This window comes from Cervus elaphus, chromosome 19 (genome assembly GCF_910594005.1).
Source record: "Cervus elaphus chromosome 19, mCerEla1.1, whole genome shotgun sequence".
Lineage (NCBI taxonomy): Eukaryota > Metazoa > Chordata > Mammalia > Artiodactyla > Cervidae > Cervus > Cervus elaphus.
This window is the reverse complement of record NC_057833.1, coordinates 51,278,367-51,303,354: the sequence shown is the minus strand read 5'-3', so window position 1 is coordinate 51,303,354 and position 24,988 is coordinate 51,278,367. Positions and strand designations below refer to the sequence as shown.

Here is a 24,988-nt window from a genome sequence, read left to right as displayed (position 1 = left end):
GAGGTGGTGTGGGAAGTCATTTTCATTCAAGCACTTTACAGCTGAAGATCAGAACTGGTGTCAAGGAAGCCAAGTTCTTAAGGAACATGTCTTTACATCTCTCCACCCTCCTCCCATCACACCCAGTGTGTATCAATACAGACCAGCCTGGCTGGGCAACAGGGACTCCCCTCCTCTCCTTCCACTATCTCTGCTCCCAGATCCAGCCATGCCCCAGCAAAGCCCCTGAGAAGAAAGGGTTCATTAGGAGTGGCCACAGGGGGTTCTCATATGACAAGGCCACCGTCAGAATCCTGCTCCTTGGTCCTTCCCTTCAGCAACAGCCACCAGCACGCCAAGAGCCATCAGAAGTCTAAGGGTGTGCGTGCGTTTTGTAGGTTTAAGGACACTACTAATTTACTTTAATCCACTTAAGCCTTCAAAGCCTCGGATCCCAGCTCCAACAAGACAGCACAGAGAAGACGGCTGGAAACCCTCTTCCCTGAGCGGGAGCCAGCCCACAGCTGGGAATCCCACACATCTGAAAGGCCCCCTGCCTCCCCACCTTCCTGCCCCAGCTCCTATCCATACTGCCTTCCTCACCCCCCAGATCCCATGCCTGCCTCGGTCTCATGGATTCATTTCTCCACTCTAGTTTCTATCTTGCCCCTCTAAGCTGGTCGTGTGGAATCTCAAGGATGGGCTGCCAGGGCACCCGAGGTTGGAGCAACTGCCCTCTGCCCCGGGAAGTGGGAAGAGCCCCGGACGGGAGTCAGGAGGCCAACATTGAGACCCAGCTCTGACAAATCCCTCTAACCGTCTACGCCTCAGCCTGCCCTTTTGTAAACAGAGATGAGTCCTTGCCCTGCTGCGCTGCCAGGGTTATTGTGAAGAGGAAAAAGCACAGATAGTTTATCAAGCTTAAGAACCTGGGGACCCCTGAGACCGCATCTGCAGATCCTCATGTGAGCTGCCACATAGGTGATGGATCCTAACACCCCTAGTGACCCCCAAACTGGCTAACAGGTCAAGGGAGAACTTGCAAGATGCTCTGGTATTTGTGTTTTATTTTTAGATTATCATCAAATGCATATCCTCATTTTAGAAACTCTTATTGAGAACTTATGGACACCCCCCCCCCCCCCCAGAATATGTCCAGTGATTCACAAACCCCAGCTTGGGAAAGACTCTAACAGGACACTCTCACGCCCTTCCTTGACAGAAGGAGTGATGAGTCATCAAGGCCCCTTTCCCTGGGGACTCCCGGGGCCTCAAAGACAGGCATCCCTGTAGCCATCTTAGAGCAGAAGGAAGCTTTCCAGAGATCTCCAGGCATTCCCTCATGCGTGAGTCACCCTCATTCTTCCCCAGGGAAGCCAAGAAGCAGAGCTCATGCTGACGGAAAAGATACAGCTGAGATGACCCATCAACCCCCAGCCACCCCACCCTGGGCAGCCACAACCTCATTCTCCAGCAATGGAATTCCAGGGAAGGACCCCAGGGAAGCATGGAGAAAGAGCTGAAGGAATTGTCTGGAGTCAGAATCAGATCTTCCAGCCCACTGCTACCCATTCCTCTTACATCTACCCTCAGAGGAAGAGTCTTCATACCCTACAGGAAATGACTTCCGACATCCAAGAGAGACCCTGCAGAGGGCCTGCCTGAGTCCTTCAGGACACAGTTATTGCAAAAAAGGACCCAGGGGGAAGTGGCTCTCACCTGCAAAGGCCACGATGGGGTGTTCCCTCAGGGAGCACAGCTGCTGCTCACCGCTGGCTTCACCGGCGACATCCTGGGAGCTGGCGAGGTGCACCACCAGCAGTGTGACAGCCAGGGGTCCCGGGAACACCATGCTGGGCCCCTCTGTGGTGCCGGCTCCCGGAGGCAGGCTGGGGGAAGACCTGCAATGCAAACGCTCACTCTCACCACGCGCTCCCTTGGCAATGCCCACCTCTCAGTGGTCCCACAGGATTTGTTTGTTTAAATAAAATTTATATTTTATTTATGATACTTAAGAGTTTGCTCTGCTCCAGTAATGTAAAGTTATAGATCATATCTTGAAAGCTAATTTCCGTCGTAATGGTATTCTGGACAAAACTGACAAATTATAGAGCTTTTTCTATTATGATCCCAAATGGTTTAAAATTTATTTTAATGATAAAGGTGGTATCTTAGGGATTTTAATAAATGGAGTTAGGACAAGTGGGTAGCCATTTGTAAAAAGATAAATTTAGATCCATAACTCACACCAACTAGGGAAAATTCCACTGGATGAAAGATTTAAATGTTAAGGATAAAAGCAGAAAAACACTAGAAGAAAATGTGGGCAGAATTCTTTATAACCTTGTAGTGGAGAACCATGATTCAAAATCCAGAAGCTATTAAACAAAAGATTGATAAATTTAACTACATAAAAATCACCAACTTCTGCAAGCTCCTCCCTCCCCCTCCCCCCAAAAAAACAAACATCCAGCAAAACCAAAAGGCAAATGACAAACAGGGGAAAAGATTAACAGTTTGTGGCAGGCACAAGGGGCTAATATTCCTAATATATAAAGAATTCCTGAGAATCAAGAGGAAAAAGACAGCAATCCAGTAGAAAAATGGCAAAGAATATAAATTCAAACAGGGCTTAAAAATATGAATGACACTATTCTCATTCATAATAAGAGCAACTCAAATCAAAAGTTGAACTGAGGTAAGGCTGCTCACCTATCAGCTCTGCACAAATTCAAGTGAGATGACAGCTCTTGGGAGGCAGTGGGAAAGGGGTGCTCATATGCTGCTGGCGTGCATGCCTGCCAAGTTGCTCCAGTTGTCTCCAATTCTTTGCGACCCTATGAACTGTAGCCCACCAGGCTCCTCTGTCCATGGGGATTCTCCAGGCAAGAATACTGGAGTGGGCTGCTGTGCCCTCCTCCAGGGTATCTTCACGACCCAGGGATAGAACCCATGCCTCTTGTGTCTCCTGCATTGGCAGGTGGGCTCTTTACTGCTAGCGCCACTTGGGAAGCCCCTTACAATGCTGGATGGTGTACAAAATGATACAACCCCATGGAAGGGGACCTGGCAACATCCGGCAAAACAACAGAGGCATGACCCCCTTTGACCTAATTCCCTGGGGTAAACCAGTGCTACTCGAAGTGTGGTCTACAAGCTGTGACCACTCAGAGGTAAGATAAATGAAGAATTTGGATAGTGTTTTTTAAAACCTTTATAGTAATTTGACAGGGTAGTTTTTATGTCCATTGGATCTGATAACAAAATATGTGGACTTGTATTTTGCCTAGTTTTTTTTTTTCAATTCACTTCTCAAGAAATTCGCTTTGATTGAATTTTACCTAAGTATCCACCTGCAGCAGACTGCATATTGAAAAGTAAAATCTGCTCCTTCACAGTTAGTTAAGAAATAAGAATATGTGACTGGGACACCTGCAAAGTGACTTATACACGAGATTATTCCTTGTGGATTTTTTTTTAAATAACAAAAGACGGGTAACAACCAAATATCCAACAAATGGAGACTGCTTAAATAAGCCACGGTGTATCTTAGTAATGGAATATGATACAGCTACAGAAAAGAATGGGGGTTGGTTTTCAGATAAAAATCAGGGCAGAAATAAATGCAAAAGAAACTAAAGAGACCATAGCAAAAATCAACAAAGCTAAAAGCTGGTTTTTTGAAAAAATAAACAAAATTGACAAGCCATTAGCAAGACTCATTAAGAAACAAAGAGAGAAGAACCAAATTAACAAAATTAGGAATGAAAATGGAGAGATCACAACAGACAACACTGAAATACAAAGGATCATAAGAGACTACTACCAGCAGCTCTATGCCAATAAAATGGACAACTTGGATGAAATGGACAAATTCTTAGAAAAGTATAACTTTCCAAAACTGAACCAGGAAGAAATAGAAGATCTTAACAGACCCATCACAAGCAAGGAAATCAAAACTGTAATCAAAAATCTTCCAGCAAACAAAAGCCCAGGACCAGATGGCTTCACAGCTGAATTCTACCAAAAATTTAGAGAAGAGCTAACACCTATCTTACTCAAACTCTTCCAGAAAATTGCAGATAAAGGTAAGCTTCCAAACTCATTCTATGAGGCCACCATCACCCTAATTCCAAAACCAGACAAAGATGCCACAAAAAAAGAAAACTACAGGCCAATATCACTGATGAACATAGATGCAAAAATCCTTAACAAAATTCTAGCAAACAGAATCCAACAACATATTAAAAAAATCATACACCATGACCAAGTGGGCTTTATCCCAGGAATGCAAGGATTCTTTAATATCCGCAAATCAATCAATGTAATACACCACATTAACAAATTGAAAGATAAAAATCATATGATTATCTCAATAGATGCAGAGAAAGCCTTTGACAAAATTCAACACTCATTTATGATTAAAACTCTCCAGAAAGCAGGAATAGAAGGAACATACCTCAACATAATAAAAGCTATATATGACAAACCCACAGCAAGCATCACCCTCAATGGTGAAAAATTGAAAGCATTTCCCCTGAAATCAGGAACAAGACAAGGGTGCCCACTCTCACCACTACTATTCAACATAGTGTTGGAAGTGTTGGCCACAGCAATCAGAGCAGAAAAAGAAGTAAAAGGAATCCAGATAGGAAAAGAAGAAGTGAAACTCTCTCTGTTTGCAGATGACATGATCCTCTACATAGAAAACCCTAAAGACTCTACCAGAAAATTACTAGAGCTAATCAATGAATATAGTAAAGTTGCAGGATATAAAATTAACACACAGAAATCCCTTGCATTCCTATATACTAACAATGAAAAAACAGAAAGAGAAATTAAAGAAACAATACCATTCACCATTGCAACAAAAAGAATAAAATACTTAGGAGTATATCTACCTAAAGAAACAAAAGACCTATACATAGAAAACTATAAAACACTGATGAAAGAAATCAAAGAGGACACAAACAGATGGAGAAACATACCGTGTTCATGGATTGGAAGAATCAATATTGTCAAAATGGCTATTCTACCTAAAGCAATCTATAGATTCAATGCAATCCCTATCAAGTTACCAACGGTATTTTTCACAGAACTAGACCAAAGAATTTCACAATTTGTATGGAAATACAAAAAACCTCGAATAGCCAAAGTAATCTTGAGAAAGAAGAATGGAACTGGAGGAATCAACCTGCCTGACTTCAGACTCTACTACAAAGCCACAGTCATCAAGACAGTATGGTACTGGCACAAAGACAGAAATATAGATCAATGGAACAGAATAGAAAGCCCAGAGATAAATCCACGAACCTATGGACACCTTATCTTTGACAAAGGAGGCAAGGATATACAATGGAAAAAAGACAACCTCTTTAACAAGTGGTGCTGGGAAAACTGGTCAACCACTTGTAAAAAAATGAAACTAGAACACTTTCTAACACCATACACAAAAATAAACTCAAAATGGATTAAAGAGCTAAATGTAAGACCAGAAACTATAAAACTCCTAGAGGAGAACATAGGCAAAACACTCTCTGACATAAATCACAGCAAGATCCTCTATGACCCACCTCCCAGAATATTGGAAATAAAAGCAAAACTAAACAAATGGGACCTAATGAAACTTAAAAGCTTTTGCACTACAAAGGAAACTATAAGTAAGGTGAAAAGACAGCCCTCAGATTGGGAGAAAATAATAGCAAATGAAGAAACAGACAAAGGATTAATCTCAAAAATATACAAGCAACTCCTGCAGCTCAATTCCAGAAAAATAAATGACCCAATCAAAAAATGGGCCAAAGAACTAAACAGATGTTTCTCCAAAGAAGACATACAGATGGCTAACAAACACGTGAAAAGATGCTCAACATCACTCATTATTAGAGAAATGCAAATCAAAACCACAATGAGGTACCATTACTCGCCAGTCAGGATGGCTGCTATCCAAAAGTCTACAAGCAATAAATGCTGGAGAGGGTGTGGAGAAAAGGGAACCCTCTTACACTGTTGGTGGGAATGCAAACTAGTACAGCCGCTATGGAAAACAGTGTGGAGATGTCTTAAAAAACTGGAAATAGAACTGCCATATGACCCAGCAATCCCACTTCTGGGCATACACACTGAGGAAACCAGATCTGAAAGAGACACGTGCACCCCAATGTTCATCGCAGCACTGTTTATAATAGCCAGGACATGGAAGCAACCTAGATGCCCATCAGCAGATGAATGGATAAGGAAGCTGTGGTACATATACACCATGGAATATTACTCAGCCGTTAAAAAGAATTCATTTGAATCAGTCCTAATGAGATGGATGAAACTGGAGCCCCTTATACAGAGTGAAGTAAGCCAGAAAGATAAAGAACATTACAGCATACTAACACATATATATGGAATTTAGCAAGATGATAACGATAACCCTATATGCAAAACGGAAAAAGAGACACAGAAATACAGAACAGACTTTTGAACTCTGTGGGAGAATGTGAGGGTGGGATATTTCAAAAGAACAGCATGTATACTATCTATGGTGAAACAGATCACCAGCCCAGGTGGGATGCATGAGACAAGTGCTCGGGCCTGGTGCATTGGGAAGACCCAGAGGAATCGGGTGGAGAGGGAGGTGGGAGGGGGGATTGGGATGGGGAATACGTGTAAATCTATGGCTGATTCATATCAATGTATGACAAAAAAATAAATAAATAAATAAAAATAAACAAACAAACAAACAAACAAAAACAAAAGGTCACTTAAAAGTAGCAAAATCGTGATCCAGGTGTATCAATATATAATTTTTTATAATATTTTTACTTTTGAATATTAAATGTACTTAATAATATCTACTCAATTAAAAAAAAGCTGGCTTAAAACTCAACATTCAAAAACAAAGATCATGGCATCTGGTCCCATTACTTCATAGCAGATAGATGGGGAAACAGTGACAGACTTTAGTTTTAGTTTCTTGGGCTCCAAAATCACTGCAGATGGTGACTGCAGCCATGAAATTAAAAGACACTTGCTTCTTGGAAGAAAAGCTATGACCAACCTAGACAGCATATTACTTTGCAAAAGCAAAGATATTACTTTGCCAACGAAGGTCCATCTAGTCAAAGCTATATGGTTTTTCCAGTAGTCATGTGTAGATGTGAGAGTTGGACCATGAAGAAAGCTGAGCACCAAAGAATTGATGCTTTTGAACTATGGTGTTGGAGAAGACTCTTGAGAGTCCCTTGGACTGCAAGAGATCCAACCGGTCTATCCCAAAGGAAATCAATCCTGAATATTCATTGGAAGGACTGATGCTGAAGCTGGAGCTCAAAACTTTGGCCACCTGATGTGAAGAGCTGACCCATTGGAAAAGACCCTGATGCTGGGAAAGATTGAAGGCAGGAGGAGAAGGGGATGACAGGATGAGATGGTTGGATGGCATCACTGACTCTACTATGGACATGAGTTTGAGTAAGCTCTGGGAGTTGGTGATGGACAGGGAGGCCTGGCGTGCTGCAGTTCAGAGGGTTGCAAAGAGTCGGACACGACTGAGCAACTGAACTGAACTGATTCAATAAAAATTTTAAAACTTAGTGTTGGTTCCTTAAAGCTTCTAATACACAGAGTTGCCCAACAGTCCCTCTGGAGCCTGACTCGGATGCTCTGTATCACTCCCCACCTCTCTCCTTCCCCAGTCCATCGGGTGTGTCATCAAGTCCTGTTGACTCCACATCCTTAACATGTCCCTAACACACCAAGTGGCCTCCTTGGTGTCACTTTCATTATCTGTGAACTGAAAGGTTGAACTAGATCATGGATTCCTGGCTGGGATAGCAGCAAATCGGAATCACTTCCACTGGAGGTGGAGTCCTGAGACCAGTAGGTGAGTGATCCCCAAGGTGATTCTGACAAGTGTCCCCAAGGCTGAGAGGCCCCTGGGGTTCCTTGATGCTCAAGATCCTTTTTACTCCTAATCTCTCCTCTCTCTTCCCTCCCCACTGCCTCTACTTACTCCAGGTTTGGAAAACTACAGCAGGATGTCTCTTCCTGTTTCCTCACCTGTGTGTAAAATAAGATAAAACCTATCGTTGCATTGCTGCAAGGCTTCCAGGAAGTATCCCTGTGACCACACAGTCCGTGCACCTTTACCCTGCCCCATCCCGCACCTCACAGGTCATTTGTCCCCAGAGCACCTCTTTAATCTCAATCTCAGGCTCAACTGGCTGCTCCTTCCCAGGAGAGCCTGGCCATCTCTCTGAGCAGAAACCCTCTGGGAGGGAGCTTTGGCCCAAACTTATTCCCTGGAGCTATTATACAGCTGTTCACAGAACTTATTCCTCGTGCTAAGCTGGGTCCTTCCTGCTGCAAATGGTGTCAGCATCTCCTTTCCTTGACACTGATTCCTGGCCTCAGGAGACTGAGGGATCAAAAGGCAGGGCCAACTCTCTAGAGCCAGTCAACCTGAGTTCAAATTCCAGCCTTCTCCTTACCAGCTGTGCAACTCTGGGAAAGAATACTTAACCTCTCCCTGCCTTAGTTTCCTCAAATTGGGAGTGAGAATAACAAGACCAACTCCCTCAGCATTTGCAAAAATTAAGGGAGTTACAGGTGGCTGCACCTGCGGGTTCTGCGTCTAACCAACATGGATTGAAAATATTCTGGAAAAAAATTCCAAAAAGTTCCAAAAAGCAAAACTTGAATTTGATGTGCCCCCAGCAACTATTTACATAGCATTTACAACTATTTACGTATCATTTACACAGTATTAGTAATCTAGAGATGATTTAAAGTGTATGGGAGGATGTGCATAGGTTATAAGCAAATACTGTACACCATTTTCTATAAGGCAGTTGAGCATCTGAGGGTTTTTGTATGAGGAGAGTGGTCTGGAACCAGTCCCCTATGGATGCTGGAGTGTACTACCTCTTAAAGGTATAGAACAGTGCCTGGCAGGCAGTGACCATTAATTAGAGCTATCCTGGTGCCCTGAGGGAAGAGGAGCAGGGAGGCCTGGGAAATTCCCTCATGTCCTTGGGCTGGAGGCCTTCTGTTTACTCTTTCTCCTTCTCCTTGCTATGGGCCTGGACTGCTTCAGGGGCCTCCTTCCCTCTGGTCCATAGAGGGCACAGGCAGAAGATGGGGAGGGGGAGGCAGTGAGGGGGTCAGGAAGCAAGAGAGTGGGCTGCTGCATCCCTCCACGGAAGGTCAGAGCTCCTTTCCTGCAGCTTCTCTGCCTCCAGGTTTCAACATCACTCCTTCCTTCCTCCCTTCAGGCCTAGGGGTGTACCACACTCCTGGTTATCAGCCCCAGGGTACTGCACAGTGAGCTTTCCCATATGGTTCCCCAAGCCCTTCCCACCCCTCTGTAAACAGTTCCTTTATTAAACTGCCCTCGAATTTCCCAATTTGTGTGTACCATCTGTTTCCTGTGGGGGCCCTGGCTGATATTAACGCCTAATTGGCGATGGTCAATACATATGCAAATATCATCCTTTTAGACTTTAGCTGGGGCTTTTCTTCTATCAGCCCCTCAGGACATCCAAGGCAGTATGATAACTGCTCTCCCCCCATTATTCCCAACCCTCCGCTTGTCCTATGGTTCTTCCCCAGGCTTCTGTGTCACCCCGAGTTCCCAAGCCTGGCCCTCTGTGTGGCCAGATTCTGGGTTCCTCCAGCCTGAATTAGGCATACATCCTGGGACTTCCCAAGTAGTGTTAGTGGTAAAGAGCCTGCCTGCCAATGCAGAAGACATAAGAGACTCAGGTTCCATCCCTGGGCTGGGAAGATCCCCTGGAGGAGGAAACAGCAACCCATTCCAGTATTCTTGCCTCGAGAATCCCAAGGACAGAGGAGCCTGGTGGGCTACAATCTATAGGGTGGCAAAGGTGACTTAGCACCTCAGACATGGCTGAGGTGACTTAGCACACACACATGCACGCACCTGGGCCCCTTCCTCTCCCCTGGACCCCAGGTCTAAAAGTACCTAATTTCTGCAGCAGAAGTTCTGCTCGTATTACGGTTTTCATGTGAATATGTCCTCCAAGTTCCTCCTGAATCAATAATTGCTTGTTGAAATCACTGTGCCCACCTGGGCCCCAGCACAGCACACCTGCTGTCTGAGGAGAAGGGAAGCGTACACAGCCCAGGACTGAGGGTGGGAGGGGCAGGGACTGAGAACAGGACCTGGATTCCAGGTCTCATCTGCTCAGGTGAGGGAGGAGGAAAAAGGGAGAGAGAGCCAGAACAGCTTTCAGACAAGGGAGCAGCACACAGACCAGAGTCACCCAGAGACAGGCAGCCTGAACACTCATTAGGGAGCAGACAGGAAGAGTCTTTGTTGAGGTGAGTGTTTCAACCCTGAGGATGCGCGGTGGTGGAGATGCTGACTTCAGGAATTCCACAAGGGCCGTGCCCAGCCTAGTTGTCCATCACCTTCAGGGACCTCCTCTGCCCTTGGCAAGAAAGCCAGGAGACCTTAAGAGGGGTTCAGAAGAGGAACAGAAGGAGCCCAGAGGCAGGGAATGGTGCTGTAGCAGCAGATGCACATAGCCAGGGCTCCATGAACCAAGGCCTGAGGACATCAGCAGGGCAGGGGTTGCCATAGTGAAAAAGGCTGCCACAGTGAGACAGGAGAAGGTGGTCAACCTCTGGGTCACAGAGGGTTACAGGGTCTGACTTCCTGAGCTCTTTCTAGATACTTGGGGTGGGGGCTGACTTCCCAACTCCCAAGAAGTCCCCATCTTTGGAAATGATCTCTCCAGCCACATATCAAAGGGATAGGCCCCCAGCAGGCTCACACGTACTCTGTCCCAACCCACCACAGCTGCCTGCACCAAGGGAAGTCCTGTGGTCACAGCAGACCAATCAGATGCTCCCCCCAGCCATTTGGGTATACACTCCCTACCCCAAGCCCAGAGTCAGGTTGGTCATTGTAGAGGAACCTGGAACACTAATGGCCCCAAAGAATGCCACCTTCCACCTGTCCTGTGGGCTGAGAGGAGCAGAGATGATCTGAAGTCAGAGACCAGTGACAGGAGAGCAGAGACTCCCTGGGATGCTGCCAGCCTTTCAGTTCCCAGTTGAGGTCTGTGTTCTACTTCCATGAGCCACCCCCTCCCAGATCCTTGTAATCAAACTCCCTGTTTTTGCCTGGAGTCATGTCAGATAAGGTAGTATTGTCTCCTCAGTGTCCATTCTCACCCTCCTTCTTCCTAAAGGAGCCTGTGCATCAGCAGGGGTGGGGTGGGGGACTGAGTGGCCAATGAAACACTGTGGAAAGTTGCATGGGGCCTGAGGGGAAGTGGCTGAGAAGGCTCCCTTCCTGCCTGGCCTGCAGGTATGGGCAGCCTTGCAGCTTTAGGTGACCTCTAGTCACATGGTAAGGATCGTGGTGCAGAAAGACATGGAATCTGGGCTGCTGATGACAGAAGGAGCCCTGCTCTGCCTACCTTCAGGCTTCTTGTCCATGTCTGATCATCACACTTTGGGGTCTGTCCCTTGTCTGTGAAATGGGGAGAGTAATCCCTCGCTCATAGAGTCGCTGCAAACATTTAATGAGTTACTTTGTCTAATAGGCTTAGATCAGCACCTGCCACAAAGTAGGAGCTGGATGTGTGCTCAGTTGTGTCTGACTCTTTGTGACCCCATGGACTGCCCACCAGGCTCCTCTGTCCATGGGAGTCTCTAGGCAAGAATACTGGAGTGGGTTGCCATCTCCTCCTCCAGGGAGGTGCTGTATAAAAGTCGGCTATTGTTATTATTATTTTTGAATAATTCACTCCTAATTTATTTAAGCCCTTGTTTTTCAGCTCTCAGGTATCATTAACCAAGCACCATTCCTATTCCACACAGTTGGATTTCTCATGCCTACAACCCATATGCCTAAGACAATCAGGAATTTCTATTTCTAATATGTCTGACATTAAAATAATCATAGGATTTCTCCACTGGCAGTGTGTAGTGGAGGCCATGCCACCTTCCTGAGGCTTGCAGAGTTCCATAGAAAGCCCAGAGCTTGGGAGGCTGCCAGGCCTGGGTGCAAACCTTAGTTTTGTCACCTGTAAAATAAGGCTAATGTGTCCTTGCTTTGGATAGAATGCTTGTCATCACGCTCCCAGAACTAAGTCTGGCACAGAGCAGGCCTTTTATGAAATCCATTTGTATAAATGTTTCATGCACATAAAACACTCACCTAGCCACCTAAGTGTCTTCCCAGGTTCTCCCTGCATTTGTTTATACATACTTCACTGAGCATTTGCTGAATGCCTACTATGTGCAGTTTCCTATATAGATAAAGGAAGTGGGAGAGGTGGAACACCCACAGGACAAAGGCTCGGTCCCTGCTTTCGTGGAGCTTATAGTTCACTAGGGGAGAGGAGACAGTCTCCTGAGGAATAAGCCGTCACTCGGCAGAGACAGTGACCTGGTCCTGGGGTCTGGATGCTCAGAGGGCACAAAAAGCCCGTGCTTTGCCCTGTCTCCAAGTGCTTGTCACTGGCACGGTGTGGGGTGCTCTAGAAGAGGGGCTGGGAGAGCAGCCCCAGTGGACTCTTGTTATTTGGGGGAACCTCGGTGACGAGGAGAGCATGTTCCCAAAGCCGTGGCCAGACATTCTACTGTTTTCTTTCCCGCTGCTGCCCCAGGTCCCTGTGGTCCTCAATATGGGGTCACTGTGATGGTGCTTGGAAGCATGTGAATGCATGTTTGTGTGTGTTGTGTGAGAGAGAGACAGAGAAAGAGAACGCACACCCACGTGGGCAGCCCCTTGAGGACTCCTCGCCTTCATGGGACTTCTCCAGAGCTCATTTTCCCAGCTCAAATAGTGGGAGGAGGATTAGCTGCAACCGTGGGAGGGGATGAAATTGCTGACTGAGAATGAAGGAGAGAGAAAAAAGGGCAGAGGGCCAGGCCCAGGGTCCAGGAAGGACCGCAGTCCTATAGGGACCTTTGATCCTCTTTGGGGAGAAGGATGAGGGAGACAGGGGTGGAGAGTGTGTGTGTGAGCTGACCCCCCACAGAACCCACACTGACCTCCCAGCACACTCCCTACACAACCATGCTCTTCCTGCTTGCAAGGCCCACTATCCAGACTTGCCTCTGGGAGGAGAAGCTGGATCATCGAGTCATCCGTCATTCCATTCAGTAGAAGGAAACAGGGGGGTGTCCCAGCTCCCCTGTGCTTATGGTCCCACAAAAGAGAAGGAAGTATGAAGAGGAGATGAACAGGAAGCAGAGTCCCTTTCCCTGGGAAAGGGAAGTGAGAGGATGCCAGTGGGATGGAGGTCTAGACCCTCCTGTAAAAGGTGAAACTCAAATAGGGCCTTGAGGAAAGAAGAGGAGCTCTCCCAGCCATCGGGAAGAAGAGCATTCCAGAGCATTGAACTGGTAAGGGCACAGGCAGAGGCGCGGCCGTGGTCCATCCTTGCATCATCTAGTGAGGCTGGGGAAGAGAGCAGCAAGAGATGAGTCTGGAAAGGAAGACTGGGGCCAAATGAGGGAGACTTCAGCACGAACCTGTAGCATCAGGAGGTTTTCTTCTGCTGAAAAGGAGGATGTGTCGATAGTTTGGAGCAGTGGAAGGATGTGGTTGAATCTATGCTTTGGAGAGGTAGGTGGCAGGGGCAGTGGGAGGGATAGGTTAGAGCAGGCCACCTGTCTGAGAACTGGAATTGGGTACCTCTTCCTCTGGGAGAGCCCAGCCCATGCTCAGAGTGTAGCTGGGTCTCAGCCTCACTAGCACCTGCCCAACTGCAGGGCACAGCCCTGGAGAGAAGCTAGCAGGGGCTGGAGGAGCAAGTGGGAGGGGTGTGGGTCAGAGAGCTGAGCCAAGGCAGCAGTGGTGTGTGTGTTAGGTTGCTTCAGTCATGTCCACCTCTTTGTGACCCCATGGACTATAGTCTGCCAGGCTCCTCTGTCCATGGGACTCTCCAGGCAAGAATACTTCAGTGAGTTGTCATTTCCTCCAAGGCAGCAGTGGAGACCACTCAAATTAATGCTGCAAGTTAGTTGTACCCAGAGCAGCCAGGGTGTCTTTTGATTGCTAAAGAAGTATAATCAGAAAGGAAGAGACCCTGAAAGATGATGGCTTGAATAAACATGGCTGCTGACTGTTGAGAATGTGCCAGGCACTGCGCTAAACTCTTCCCTCCAAGACCTCATGGCACTTTGGCAAGAAAGCTGCGCGATGCCCGTGGATCACTATGCTCAGTTGGTGAGAGGAAATAGACATGAGCAAAACTGAGGCATGCACAACACCAGTTGATAACAGAGTGATCTGAACCCAGGACTGTCTGCTGCTGCAGCCCACCTCGGGGCCACTCCACACACCACCCTCCCTGGTGGAGAACTGGCCCCAGCCCTCCTCGTATCTGCTGACCCTGGCTCTGTGTGCTCTCTAAGCAAGCTTCAGAGTTTCATTTGGTTTCCTGAGTTGGCTTCCAGATCAAGGAGAGCACTTTCTGGCTATAAATTATTGAGCTGACTTTCTGCCACAAGTCAGTCTCCTGTGAGTCTGGCTGTGGGGGCCAGTTTTTCCAGTCCTGAGTGACTCTGGAGAAAGCCATTCCAGAGGTTGCACGGTCAGGGCAGAGCTGCACCCCTAGGGCTCTGATAGTAGCCTGGCAGCCCTGGGTCCAGCCTTTACTGGATGGCCAGGGGCCAGGGTGGATGGGATAAACTGAGAGACTCCCTTCTGTCCCCACCACTGCTCAGCCCTTGAGCCCTCGGGGACCCTTGGGGAAGGGGGCTCGGCTCGTTCTCCTTCCCTGGGTTCCTCCCTCCTTGCCTCCATTCAAAGTCTCCACTTGGCTGCTTGCCTGGGAAAGGAGAAAAAGAGAAGAAAAAGAAAAGAAGAGGAAATAGGGGGAACCAAGAGCAGGAAAGAACACCATCTGCCTGTGGTTTGGTGGGGAGGGGAAAGCATGGGGGCTGCCCCCCCCCCCCCCAAGATCACAAATGCCATCTTCCCACCCACCTATCACTCACCACTTGGGGGGCAAAGCTTAGCCAAGCTCAGCACAATGATAAAATTGAGATGCAGATTCCTTCCCATTGCTCTGAATAGAGCAGATTGGATACGGATTTCCCCCTTTTCTTCCCATTTAGACCATCTGGGCGGCTGGGGCCCCAGAGAAGATTGGGACCAGGTGGGGGAGGGGCAGAGGTTTCCTAGCACTTTTCAGCTCTGAAACCTCAGGGTAAGGGTAACGGATGCCACCCCACCGTATCCCCTTTCCCCGGCAAGTTTGTTCTCTTTGTATTCTGCTCTCCGGGCTGGGCGGAGCTGGCTGGAGTCACCTCTCCTCTGTCCTAGCAAACTCCAAGTGATGAATTTGTCATCAGGGTCTGCCATCCTTCCTGCAGGCCCACCACACCCCCTAACTGCAAATAAACCTATGGGGAGGATGGAAGGGAAAATGCGAACACAGACAGTTGATAGGAAGGGCTATTAAAGATTGCTTTAAGCCTGAGCCAAGTGAAGCTTGGGGTAGAGTATCCAGCTTAAGGTTGGGCAGGGACCTGGTGGGAAAACCAAGACTAGTTAATAACAACAACAGCAACAACAAAGACCATGTTATTTTGTATCAGGATGTGTGCTGTGCTCTTTGTATTATGCCATTTAATCCACACAATAACCCTACAAAGCAGGTATTATTATCATGCCCATTTGCCCATTTCATAGATGGGCAAACTGAGGCACAGACCTGCTAAGTAACTAGTATAAGGCCAAATTGGTAGAAGCCAGACCCAAATCCAGGCAGTGAGGCTCCAGAGCCTGCTCCTTGCACAGTCTCAGTGCACCACCCAGGAAAATGGCATTATTTGACAGATCCTTGGGCATGGAGCTCAGGCTGCTCCAGTAAGCATTTGCAGATGGGGAAACTTATAAAACACAGCCCACAGCCATTCTGTATTTATAATCACAAAATCTAGACTTGTTCCTCTGAACAGAGTATATCAACACAGTGTTAGAACTGGAAATAAGAATAGAAAGGGAATATTTACATCACTTGGCAGAAGAAGCAAGTGTGAACCTCATGAGGAGATGACATGTGGCTGGACCAAACACAGGAGGAGAGAACCTGGCGCTCAGGGAGACACCATGAATTAGATCCAGGACCCTGCCTCATGGTTGCATTGCAGCTTAAATGAAATAAGGTGAGTAGCATGCTTGGTTCATACCTTGTCGGAAAAGTAATATGAACAGTGGCGGTGGTGGTGGTCACCCTAAGGTGGTAAGATCATGAGTAGGGACTTTTTCCTGTCTTTCAGACATTCTGTAATATTTAATTGTTTTCACATGGAGAAGAAAATAAACGAGACTTGCCTACTTTAATTGCTGGAATTAAACGCTAAGGATGTTGCCAAACACAAATCAAGCTTATCTATTCATTAGAGCAGCCTCCTTTTTCTCCTCCCCGTGGGCAAGCTCTTTCCATGGAAATATTTTGCTATCAGATATTCAGTTGCTGTATAAAATGAAAACTGCATTTGAAAACATGCTTACAGCTCAAAAACAGCCCACAAATCCAGCTAAAGGCCTGGGTTTCCTTGGGGTTTCAATGAAAGATCCACTACTCAACATAAATCTTTGTGGGGAGGGTCCATTTTGACTCACAAACCAGGGCATGGTTCTGAGCATCTGGAGAGGCAGTTATATAACCTAGAGAACACCGACAGAGAGGCATGGTGCTGCTGATGGTTGCACAACAGCGTGAATGTTCCTAATGCCGCGGACTACAAAATGGTTAAATGGGGTTGATAAGAATGTACAATAGTGCAGCTGCTATGGAAAACAATGCGGTGGTGCCTCAAAAAAATACAAATAGAATTACCATGTGATCCAGTAATTTCACTTCTGGGTGCAGGCATACCTCATTGTATTGAGCTCTGCTTTATTGTGCTTCAAAGATTTTTCTTTTTTTTTTTTTTTAAACAAATTGAAGGTTTGTGGTAAGCCTTCCTTGAATAACTCTATCAGTGTCATTTTCCAACAGCATTTGTTCACTTCACGTCTCTCTGTCATATTTTGGTAATTCTTGCAATATTTCAAGCTTTTTCATTATTATTATATTTGTTACGATGATCTGTGATCATTGATCTTTGATGTTACTATTGTTTTGGCATTTTTTAGTAATAAAGTATTTTAACTTGAGGCATATACAGTTTTCTAGACATAATGCTATTGCACACTTACTAGACTACAGTATAGTGTGAATATAACCCTAATACGCACTGGAAAACCAAAACATTCCTATGACTTGCTATATAGTGATCTTTGCTTTATCACTGTAATCTGGAACTGAACCCATAACATCTCCAAGCTATGCCTGTATGTGCGTGTGTGCTAAGTCACTTTAGTCCTGTCCGACTCTTTGTGACCCTACGGACTGTAGTCTGCTAAGCTCCTCTGTCCACGGAACTCTCCAGGCAAGAATACTGGAGTGGGTTGCCATGCCCTCCTCCAGGGGATCTTCCCAACCCAGGGATGGAACCCAGGTCTCCTGCATTGGCAGGCAGGTTCTTTACCACTAGCACTACCTGGGAAGCCCATGCCTGTATATATCCCCCCCAAATGAAAGCAGGGACTCAAAAAGATATTTGTATACCCATATACATCACAGCATTATTCAAAATAGCCCAAAGGGTAAGCAACCCAAGTGTCAATCAAATGAAGAATGAATTTTTAAAAAATGTGGTATATAATGGAATATTATTCAGCCTTTTCGGAGAAGGCAATGGCACCCTACTCCAGTATTCTTGCCTGGAAAATCCCATGGACGGAGGAGCCTGGTGGGCTTCAGTCTACGGGGTCGCACAGAGTTGGACACGACTGAATCGACTTAGCAGCAGCAGCAGCAGCACTCAGCCTTTTATAAGGAAGGAACTTGTACACATATACAACATGACGAACCTTGAAGACATATGCTGAATGAAATAAGCCAGACACAAAAGGACAAATATTGTATGATTCTAGTCATATGAAGAGTAGTCAAATTAACAGAGACGGAAAGTAGAATGGTGGTTACCAGGGGCTGGAGAGAGGGGAGAATGGCGAGTTGCTATGTACTGGGTACAGGGTTTCAGTATGCAAGATGAAGAGTTCTGTAGATGGGTGGAGATGATGGTTGTGTTACCAAAAGGTATGTGTGGGCGGTCCGGCTGCTTACCACTCATTAAGCCAGCAAACAGGCTAGGTTGGTGGAAAGGAAAGTTTGCTTTATTTCAGATGCTGGCAACTGGGGCAGAGGGAGGGTGGTGGATGTCTGTCCAAAGGCCGATTCCCCCACTGACAAGCAGGGGATAAGAGCTTTTACAGACAAAAGTGTGTGTGTGTGTGTGTGTGTGTGTGTGTGTGTGTGTGTGTGTGTCGGGGGTGGGGGGGTGGGAGTGGTGTTTACATGCAGAAACAGCGCAGCCATCTCTAACAGTCATCTTCTAACAGGCAGTGGTCTGACCAGCATCATCTTGATTGTTTCAGATGAAGTTCCAGGGCCCATTTGTTCCCATTGTTTTGCGGTCAATTCTCACAACTGTGGCAGCTCATGGCCTGAGTACAGTCTGTCATCATGTAGTTAACTTCTCCACTGGTGTTTTGGTGTCTATAACTCAGAGGATATGGCTCAGAATATTATCTATAGCCCTTGAGAAAGAGCTAAAGATTCTTGACTATGCTTAAAGACTATATTATTAGTCTCCTTTTTCTGTTTTCCTTTGTTTTCACATTTCTCACTTCTCTGATTAAACTTATTCTTTGATTAAAGTTTTCCAGAGGCAAGAGGCAGGCAGAGGACATGGTGTGTGGGAAAGGACTATATGGTCCTGCTCCATTGCAACTGCACAACAATGTGAATGTTTGTAATACCAATTAACTGTACACAAGAATGGTTAAGATGGTAAATTTCACGTTGTGTGTATGCTACCAAATTTTTTTGAAAACAGCTTCTAAAATCCACAGGATTGAAGAGGACCAGGAGACCCCAGGGAGTGTGCTGCTGACCCCCCAGAGGAAAAGGTCTTCTCCTGCTCTCCCCGCAGTCTGGTGCCCACTGTCAGACCCTCACTCCCCCCAAGGCATACTTGCCCCTGATCAGTGAGTGAAGTGAGCCCCCTACTGTCCATGCGCACCCTGGTACCTGGCCGGGGCATCAGACAGCCCAGGCTGAGGTGTGGGTCACAGGAGTTAGATGAAGACCAGGATGAGCTGAAACCACTAGGGGGCAATTTCCGGTGAGTCCTTGGATATACAGTGAATGAGGCTCTCTTTTGAGACAGGTTAGGTGTGAGGACAGACGTCTGGGTGGACTGTGCGCTGCCACTGTCTTCATTTCCTGCTGCTGCTACAAGCAATGACCTGGTGGCTTCAAAGAACACACATTCATTCTCTCCAGTCTGCAGGTTAGAAGTCTGACATGGGTCCCCCTGGGCTGAAATCAAGGTGTGGGCAGAGCCACATTCCTTCCTGGAGTCTCTCAGGGAGGATCCACTTCCTTGTTTTTCCAGCTTTTAGAGGCAGCCCACATTCCATCTTCAGAGCCAGGAGCCCTGCCCCTCTCTAGCCCTTCTTCGACAGTTGCATGGCCATCTTCAGTTTCAGTTCAATCGCTCAGTCATGTACAACTCTGCAACCGCATGGACTGCAGGACGCCAGGCCTCCCTATCCATCACCAACTCCCGGAGTTTACTAAAACTCAGGTCCATTGAGTTGGTGATCCCATCCAACCATCTCATCCTCTGTTGTCCCCTTCTCCTCCCGCCTTTAATCTTTCCCAGCATCAGGGTCTTTTCTAGTGAGTCAGTTCTTCGCATCAGGTGGCCAAAGTATTGGAGTTTCAGCCTCAACATCAGTCCTTCCAATGAATATTCAGGACTGATTTCCTTTAGGATGGACTAGTTGGATCTCCTTGCAGTCCAAGGGACTCTCAAGAGTCTTCTCCAACACCACAGTTCAAAAGCATCAATTCTCTGGTGCTCAGCTTTCTTTATAGTCCAACTCTCACATCCATACATGACTACTGGAAAAACCATAGTCTTGACTAGATGGACCTTTATTGGCAAAGTAATGTCTCTACTTTTTAATATGCTGTCTAGATTGGTCATAACTTTTCTTCCAAGGAGTGAGTGGCTTTTAATTTCATGGCTGCAGTCACCATCTGCAGTGATTTTGGAGCCCCCCAAAATAAAGTTTCTCACTGTTTCCCCGTCTACTTGCCATGAAGTGATGGGACCAGATGCCATGATGTTAGTTTCCTGAATGTCAAGATTTAAGCCAACTTTTTCACCTTCCTCTTATACTTCCATCAGGTGGCTCTTTAGGTTGTCTTTGCTTTCTGCCATAAAGGTGGTGTTATTTGCATATCTGAGGTTATTGATATTTCTCCTGGCAATCTTGATTCCAGCTTGTGCTTCCTCCAGCCCAGCATTTCTCATGATGTACTCTGCATATAAATTAAATAAGCAGGGTGACAATATACAGCCTTGACATACTCCTTTTCTTATTTGGAACCAGTCTGTTGTTCCATGTCCAGTTCTAAGTGTTGCTTCTTGACCTGCATACAGATTTCTCAGGAGGCAGGTCAGGTGGTCTGGTATTCCCATCTCTTGAAGAATTTCCCACAGTTTGTTGTGATCCACACAGTCAAAGGCTTTGGCATAGTCAATAAAGCAGAAATATATGTTTTTCTGTAACCCTCTTGCTTTTTTGATAATCCAGCGGATGTTGGCTATTTGATCTCTGGTTCCTCTGCCTTTCCTAAATCCAGCTTGAACATCTGGAAGTTCATGGTTCACATACTGTTGAAGCCTGGCTTGGAGAATTTTGAGCATTACTTTGCTAGTGTGTGAGATGAGTGCAATTGTGTGGCAGTTTGAGCATTCTTTGGCATTTCCTTTCTTTGGGATTGGAATGAAAACTGATCTTTTCCAGTCCTGTGGCCACTGCTGAGTTTTCCAAATTTGCTGGCATATTGAGTGCAGCACTTTCACAGCATCATCTTTTAGGATTTGAAAGAGCTCAAGTGGAATTCCATTTGTTTGTAATGATGCTTCCTAAGGCCCACTTGACTTCACATTTCAGGATGTCTGGCTCTAGGTGAGTGATCATACCATCGTGGTTCTCTGGGTCATGAAGATCTTCTTTGTATAGTTCTCCTGTGTATTCTTGCCACCTCTTTTTAATATCTTCTGCTTCTGTTAGGTCTATACCATTTCTGTCCTTTATTGAGCCCATCTTTGCATGAAATGTTCCCTTGGTATCTCTAATTTTCTTGAAGAGATCTCTAGTCTTTCCATTTCTATTGTTTTCCTTTCTTTCTTTGCACTGATCACTGAGGAAGGCTTTCTTATCTCTCCTAGTTATTTGGAACTCTGCATTCAAATGGGTATATCTTTCCTTTTCTCCTTTGCTTTTCACTTCTCTTCTTTTCTCAGCTATTTGTAAGGCCTCCTCAGACAGACATTTTGCTTTTCAGCATTTCTTTTTCTTGTGGATGATCTTGATCCCTGTCTCCTGTACAATGTCATGAAACTCCATCCATAGTTCTTCAGGCGCTATGTCTATCAGATCTAATCCCTTGAATCTACTTCTGACTTCCACTGTATGTAAGGGATTTGATTTAGGTCATACCTGCATGGTCTAGTGGTTTTCTCTTTCTTCAATTTAAGTCTGAATTTAGCAATAAGGAGTTCATGATCTGAGCCACAATCAGCTCCTGGTCTTGTTTTTGCCAACTGTATAGAGCTTCTCCATCTTTGGCTGCAAAAAATATAATCAATTTGATTTCAGTATTGACCATCTGGTGATGTCCATGTGTAGAGTCGTCTCTTGTGTTGTTGGAAGAGGGTGTTTGATATGACCAGTGCATTCTCTTGGTAAAAGTCTGTTAGCCTTTGCCCTGCTTCATTCTGTACTCCAAGGCCAAATTTGCCTGTTACTCTAGGTGTTTCTTGACTTTCTACTTTTGCATTCCAGCCCCCTATGATGAAAAGGACATCTTTTGGGGGTGTTAATTCTAGAAGGTCTTGTAGATATTCATAGAACTGTTCAACTTCAGTTTCTTCAGCATTACTGGTTGGGGCATAGACTTGGATTATCGTGATATTGAATGGTTTGCCTTGGAAACGAACAGATATCATTCTGTCATTTTTGAGATTACATCTAAGTACTGCATTTTGGACTCTTTTGTTGACTATGATGGCTACTCCATTTCTTCTAAGGGTGCTTGCCCAGAATAGTAAATAAAATGGTCATCTGAGTTAAATTCACCCATTCCAGTCCATTTTAGTTCACTGATTCCTAAAATGTCAATGTTCACTCTTGCCATCTCCTGTTTGACCACTTCTAATTTGCGTTGATTCATGGACCTAACATTCCAGGTTCCTATGCAATATTGCTCTTTACAGCATTGGACTCTGCTTCTATCACCAGTCACATCCACAACTGGGTGTTGTTTTTGCTTTGGCTCCATCTCTTCATTCTTTCTGGATTTATATCTCTACTGATCTCCAGTAGCATATTGGGCAGCTACCAACCTGGGGAGTTCATCTTTCAGTGTCCTATCTTTTTGCCTTTTCATACTGTTCATGGGGTTCTCAAGGCAAGAATACTGAAGCGGTTTGCCATTCCCTTCTCCAGTGGACCACGTTTTGTCAGAACTCTCTATCATGACCCGTCTGTCTTGGGTGGCCCTACATGGCATGGCTCATAGTTTCATTGAGTTAGACAAGGCTGTGGTCCATGTGATCAGATTCGTTAGTTTTCTGTGACTGTGGTTTGCATTCTGTCTGCCCCCTGATGGAGAAGGATAAGAAGCTTACTGAAGCTTCCTGATGGGAGAGACTGACTGATGGAGAAACTGGGTCTTATTCTGATGGGCAGGGCAATGCCCAGTAAATCTTTAATCCAATTTCCCTTTGATGGGTGGAGCTGTGTCACCTTCCTGCTATTTATCTGGGGCCAAACTACGGTGGGAGGCTTCCCTGGTAGCTCAGAGGTTAAAGCGTCTGCCTGCAATGTGGGAGACCTGGGTTTGATCCCTAGGTCAGGAAGATCCCCTAGAGAAGGAAATGGCAACCCACTCCAGTATTCTTGCCTGGAGAATCCCATGGACAGAGGAGCCTGGTGGGCTACAGTCCACAGGGTCGCAAAGAGTTGGACACGACTGAGCAACTTCACTTTCACTTCTTTCTAAACTATGGTGGAGGTAATGAAGATAATGGCAACCTCCTTCAAAAGATCCCTGCCCCCAACTCTGCAGCAGGCCACCACCAACCCACACCTCCACTGGAGACTCCTGGACACTCCTAGGCAAGTCTAGGTCAGTAGGTCAGTCTCTTGTGGGATCACTGCTCCTTTCTCCTCGGTCTTGGTGCACACAAGGTTCTCTTTGTGCCCTCCAAGAGTCTATTTCCCAGTCCTGTGTAAGTTCTGGCAGCTCGATGGTGGGGTTAATGGCAACCTCCTCCAAGAGGGCTTATGCCATACCCAAGTCTGCTACACCCAGAGTCCCTGTCCCTGAGGCAGTCCACTGCTGACCCATACCTTCACAAGAAATGCTCAAACACAGTTCTGCCTCAGTCCCTGTGGGGTCCCTGGGTCCTGGTGTGCACAAGGTTTGTTTGGCCCTCTATCTGTGGCTTTTATCTTCAAAGCCCCACAGCCCACACAGGCTCCTGACTGGCTTCCAGTCTGTGACCCTGCATGTGTACAAAGATAGGCAGCTCTGAGCCCTCATTCACCCTTGAGACCCCACACACCTGCCCAGTTTTCTCTTCTCTCCACACCAGGTCTTACCTGGGAAAGCTCTCCTGCTTTTAAGGACCTTTGTGATGACAGTGGGCCCACCTGGACAGTCCAGGATGTTCTCCACCTCAAGGTCCTTCACTGAACCACGTCTGCAAAGCTCGTTTGCTGCATAAGATGACACCTCCACTTATGCTGCCTACCACACCCACGCTATGTACTCCCACCCAGTCACTCAACATGCCACGAACACTGCTGGCTTGAGATTCCTCTATGCCTGAATTTCTAAGGAAGGAAGAGCGGTAGCAGGTAAAAGATCACCACCAAGTCACGGCCACAGTCTTGGGGAGGAAGAAAGAGGCTACTGAGGAGGGGACAGTCAGGGAGCTCAGAGGCGGAGCCGGTGGGGAGAGAGGAGCAGAGATGGGAGATGCAAGGAAGGGGAGCAGTGTGTTTTGGGAGGCGGAGGTTGGGAGAAGGCAGTCACAGATGCAAAGGTGAGACTGCGGGAAAGATCTTACAGGTGAACTGCACTTCAAAGAAATTCATGAGCACTGGCACAAAAGTTTTACCAAAGAGGGATGATTATTCACTGCCCCAAAGGATTTTCCAAAGCGTTCTTCAAGTAATGAGTTCCACTGTGTTCTTAAAATAGGATTTACACCCAATTTTTCAGTCACACATAAAGGGATGCTTGTAAATCTATGGAAATGAAGTGAGACCAGTAACATCTGCTGCCTTCTGTGCTGGTGGTGTCAGAGGGAGTGGGAAGGAACGGCGGGCTGGCGAGGTGGGGGTTGGTGCCTGGGGAAGGAACCGACTTCCGGTGGGGGGCGGGGCTCAGCCTCCCGCCTCCATGTAGTTCTCAGGCAGGCTTCCTGCGTTTCAGTTCAGTTGCTCAGTTCTGTCCCACTCTTTGTGACCCCATGAACTGCAGCACGCCAGGCCTCCCTGTCCATCACCAACTCCTGGAGTTTCCTCAAACTCATGTCCATTGAGTCGGTGATGCCATCCAACCATCTCACCCTCTGTCGTCCACTTCTCCCGCCTCCAAGGTGATGCCATCCAACCATCTCACACTCTGTCGTCCACTTCTCCTCCCGCCTCCAATCTTTCCCAGCATCAGGGTCTTTCCCAATGAGTCAGTTTTTTGCATCGTGTGGCCAAAGTATTGGAGTCTCAGCTTTAGTATCAGTCCTTCCAATGAATATTCAGGACTCATTTCCTTCAGAATGATTGGTTCTGGAGATCCAACCAGTCCTGCATTTCACATGTGAACAA

General features: G+C 46.4%; 1 protein-coding gene and 1 long non-coding RNA gene across 4 annotated transcripts in view; one reads left to right on the top strand and one right to left on the bottom strand.

Moving 5' to 3' along the window:
* SEMA5B (semaphorin 5B) overlaps positions 1-24,988 on the bottom strand; it is a 126,688-nt gene that overhangs the window by 37,222 nt on the left and 64,478 nt on the right. For all 3 annotated transcript variants that reach the window (XM_043873834.1, XM_043873836.1, XM_043873833.1), the window contains exon 2: positions 1,699-1,880. In XM_043873834.1, the coding sequence (XP_043729769.1) occupies positions 1,699-1,831 (133 nt within the window). In that variant the 5' untranslated portion in view covers positions 1,832-1,880. The remainder of the gene's footprint in view (positions 1-1,698; positions 1,881-24,988) is intronic.
* LOC122675302 lies at positions 12,895-24,707 on the top strand. The gene is made up of 3 exons (XR_006335228.1): positions 12,895-16,125; positions 18,926-19,365; positions 23,752-24,707. It is a non-coding gene; the product is annotated as an uncharacterized LOC122675302 (long non-coding RNA).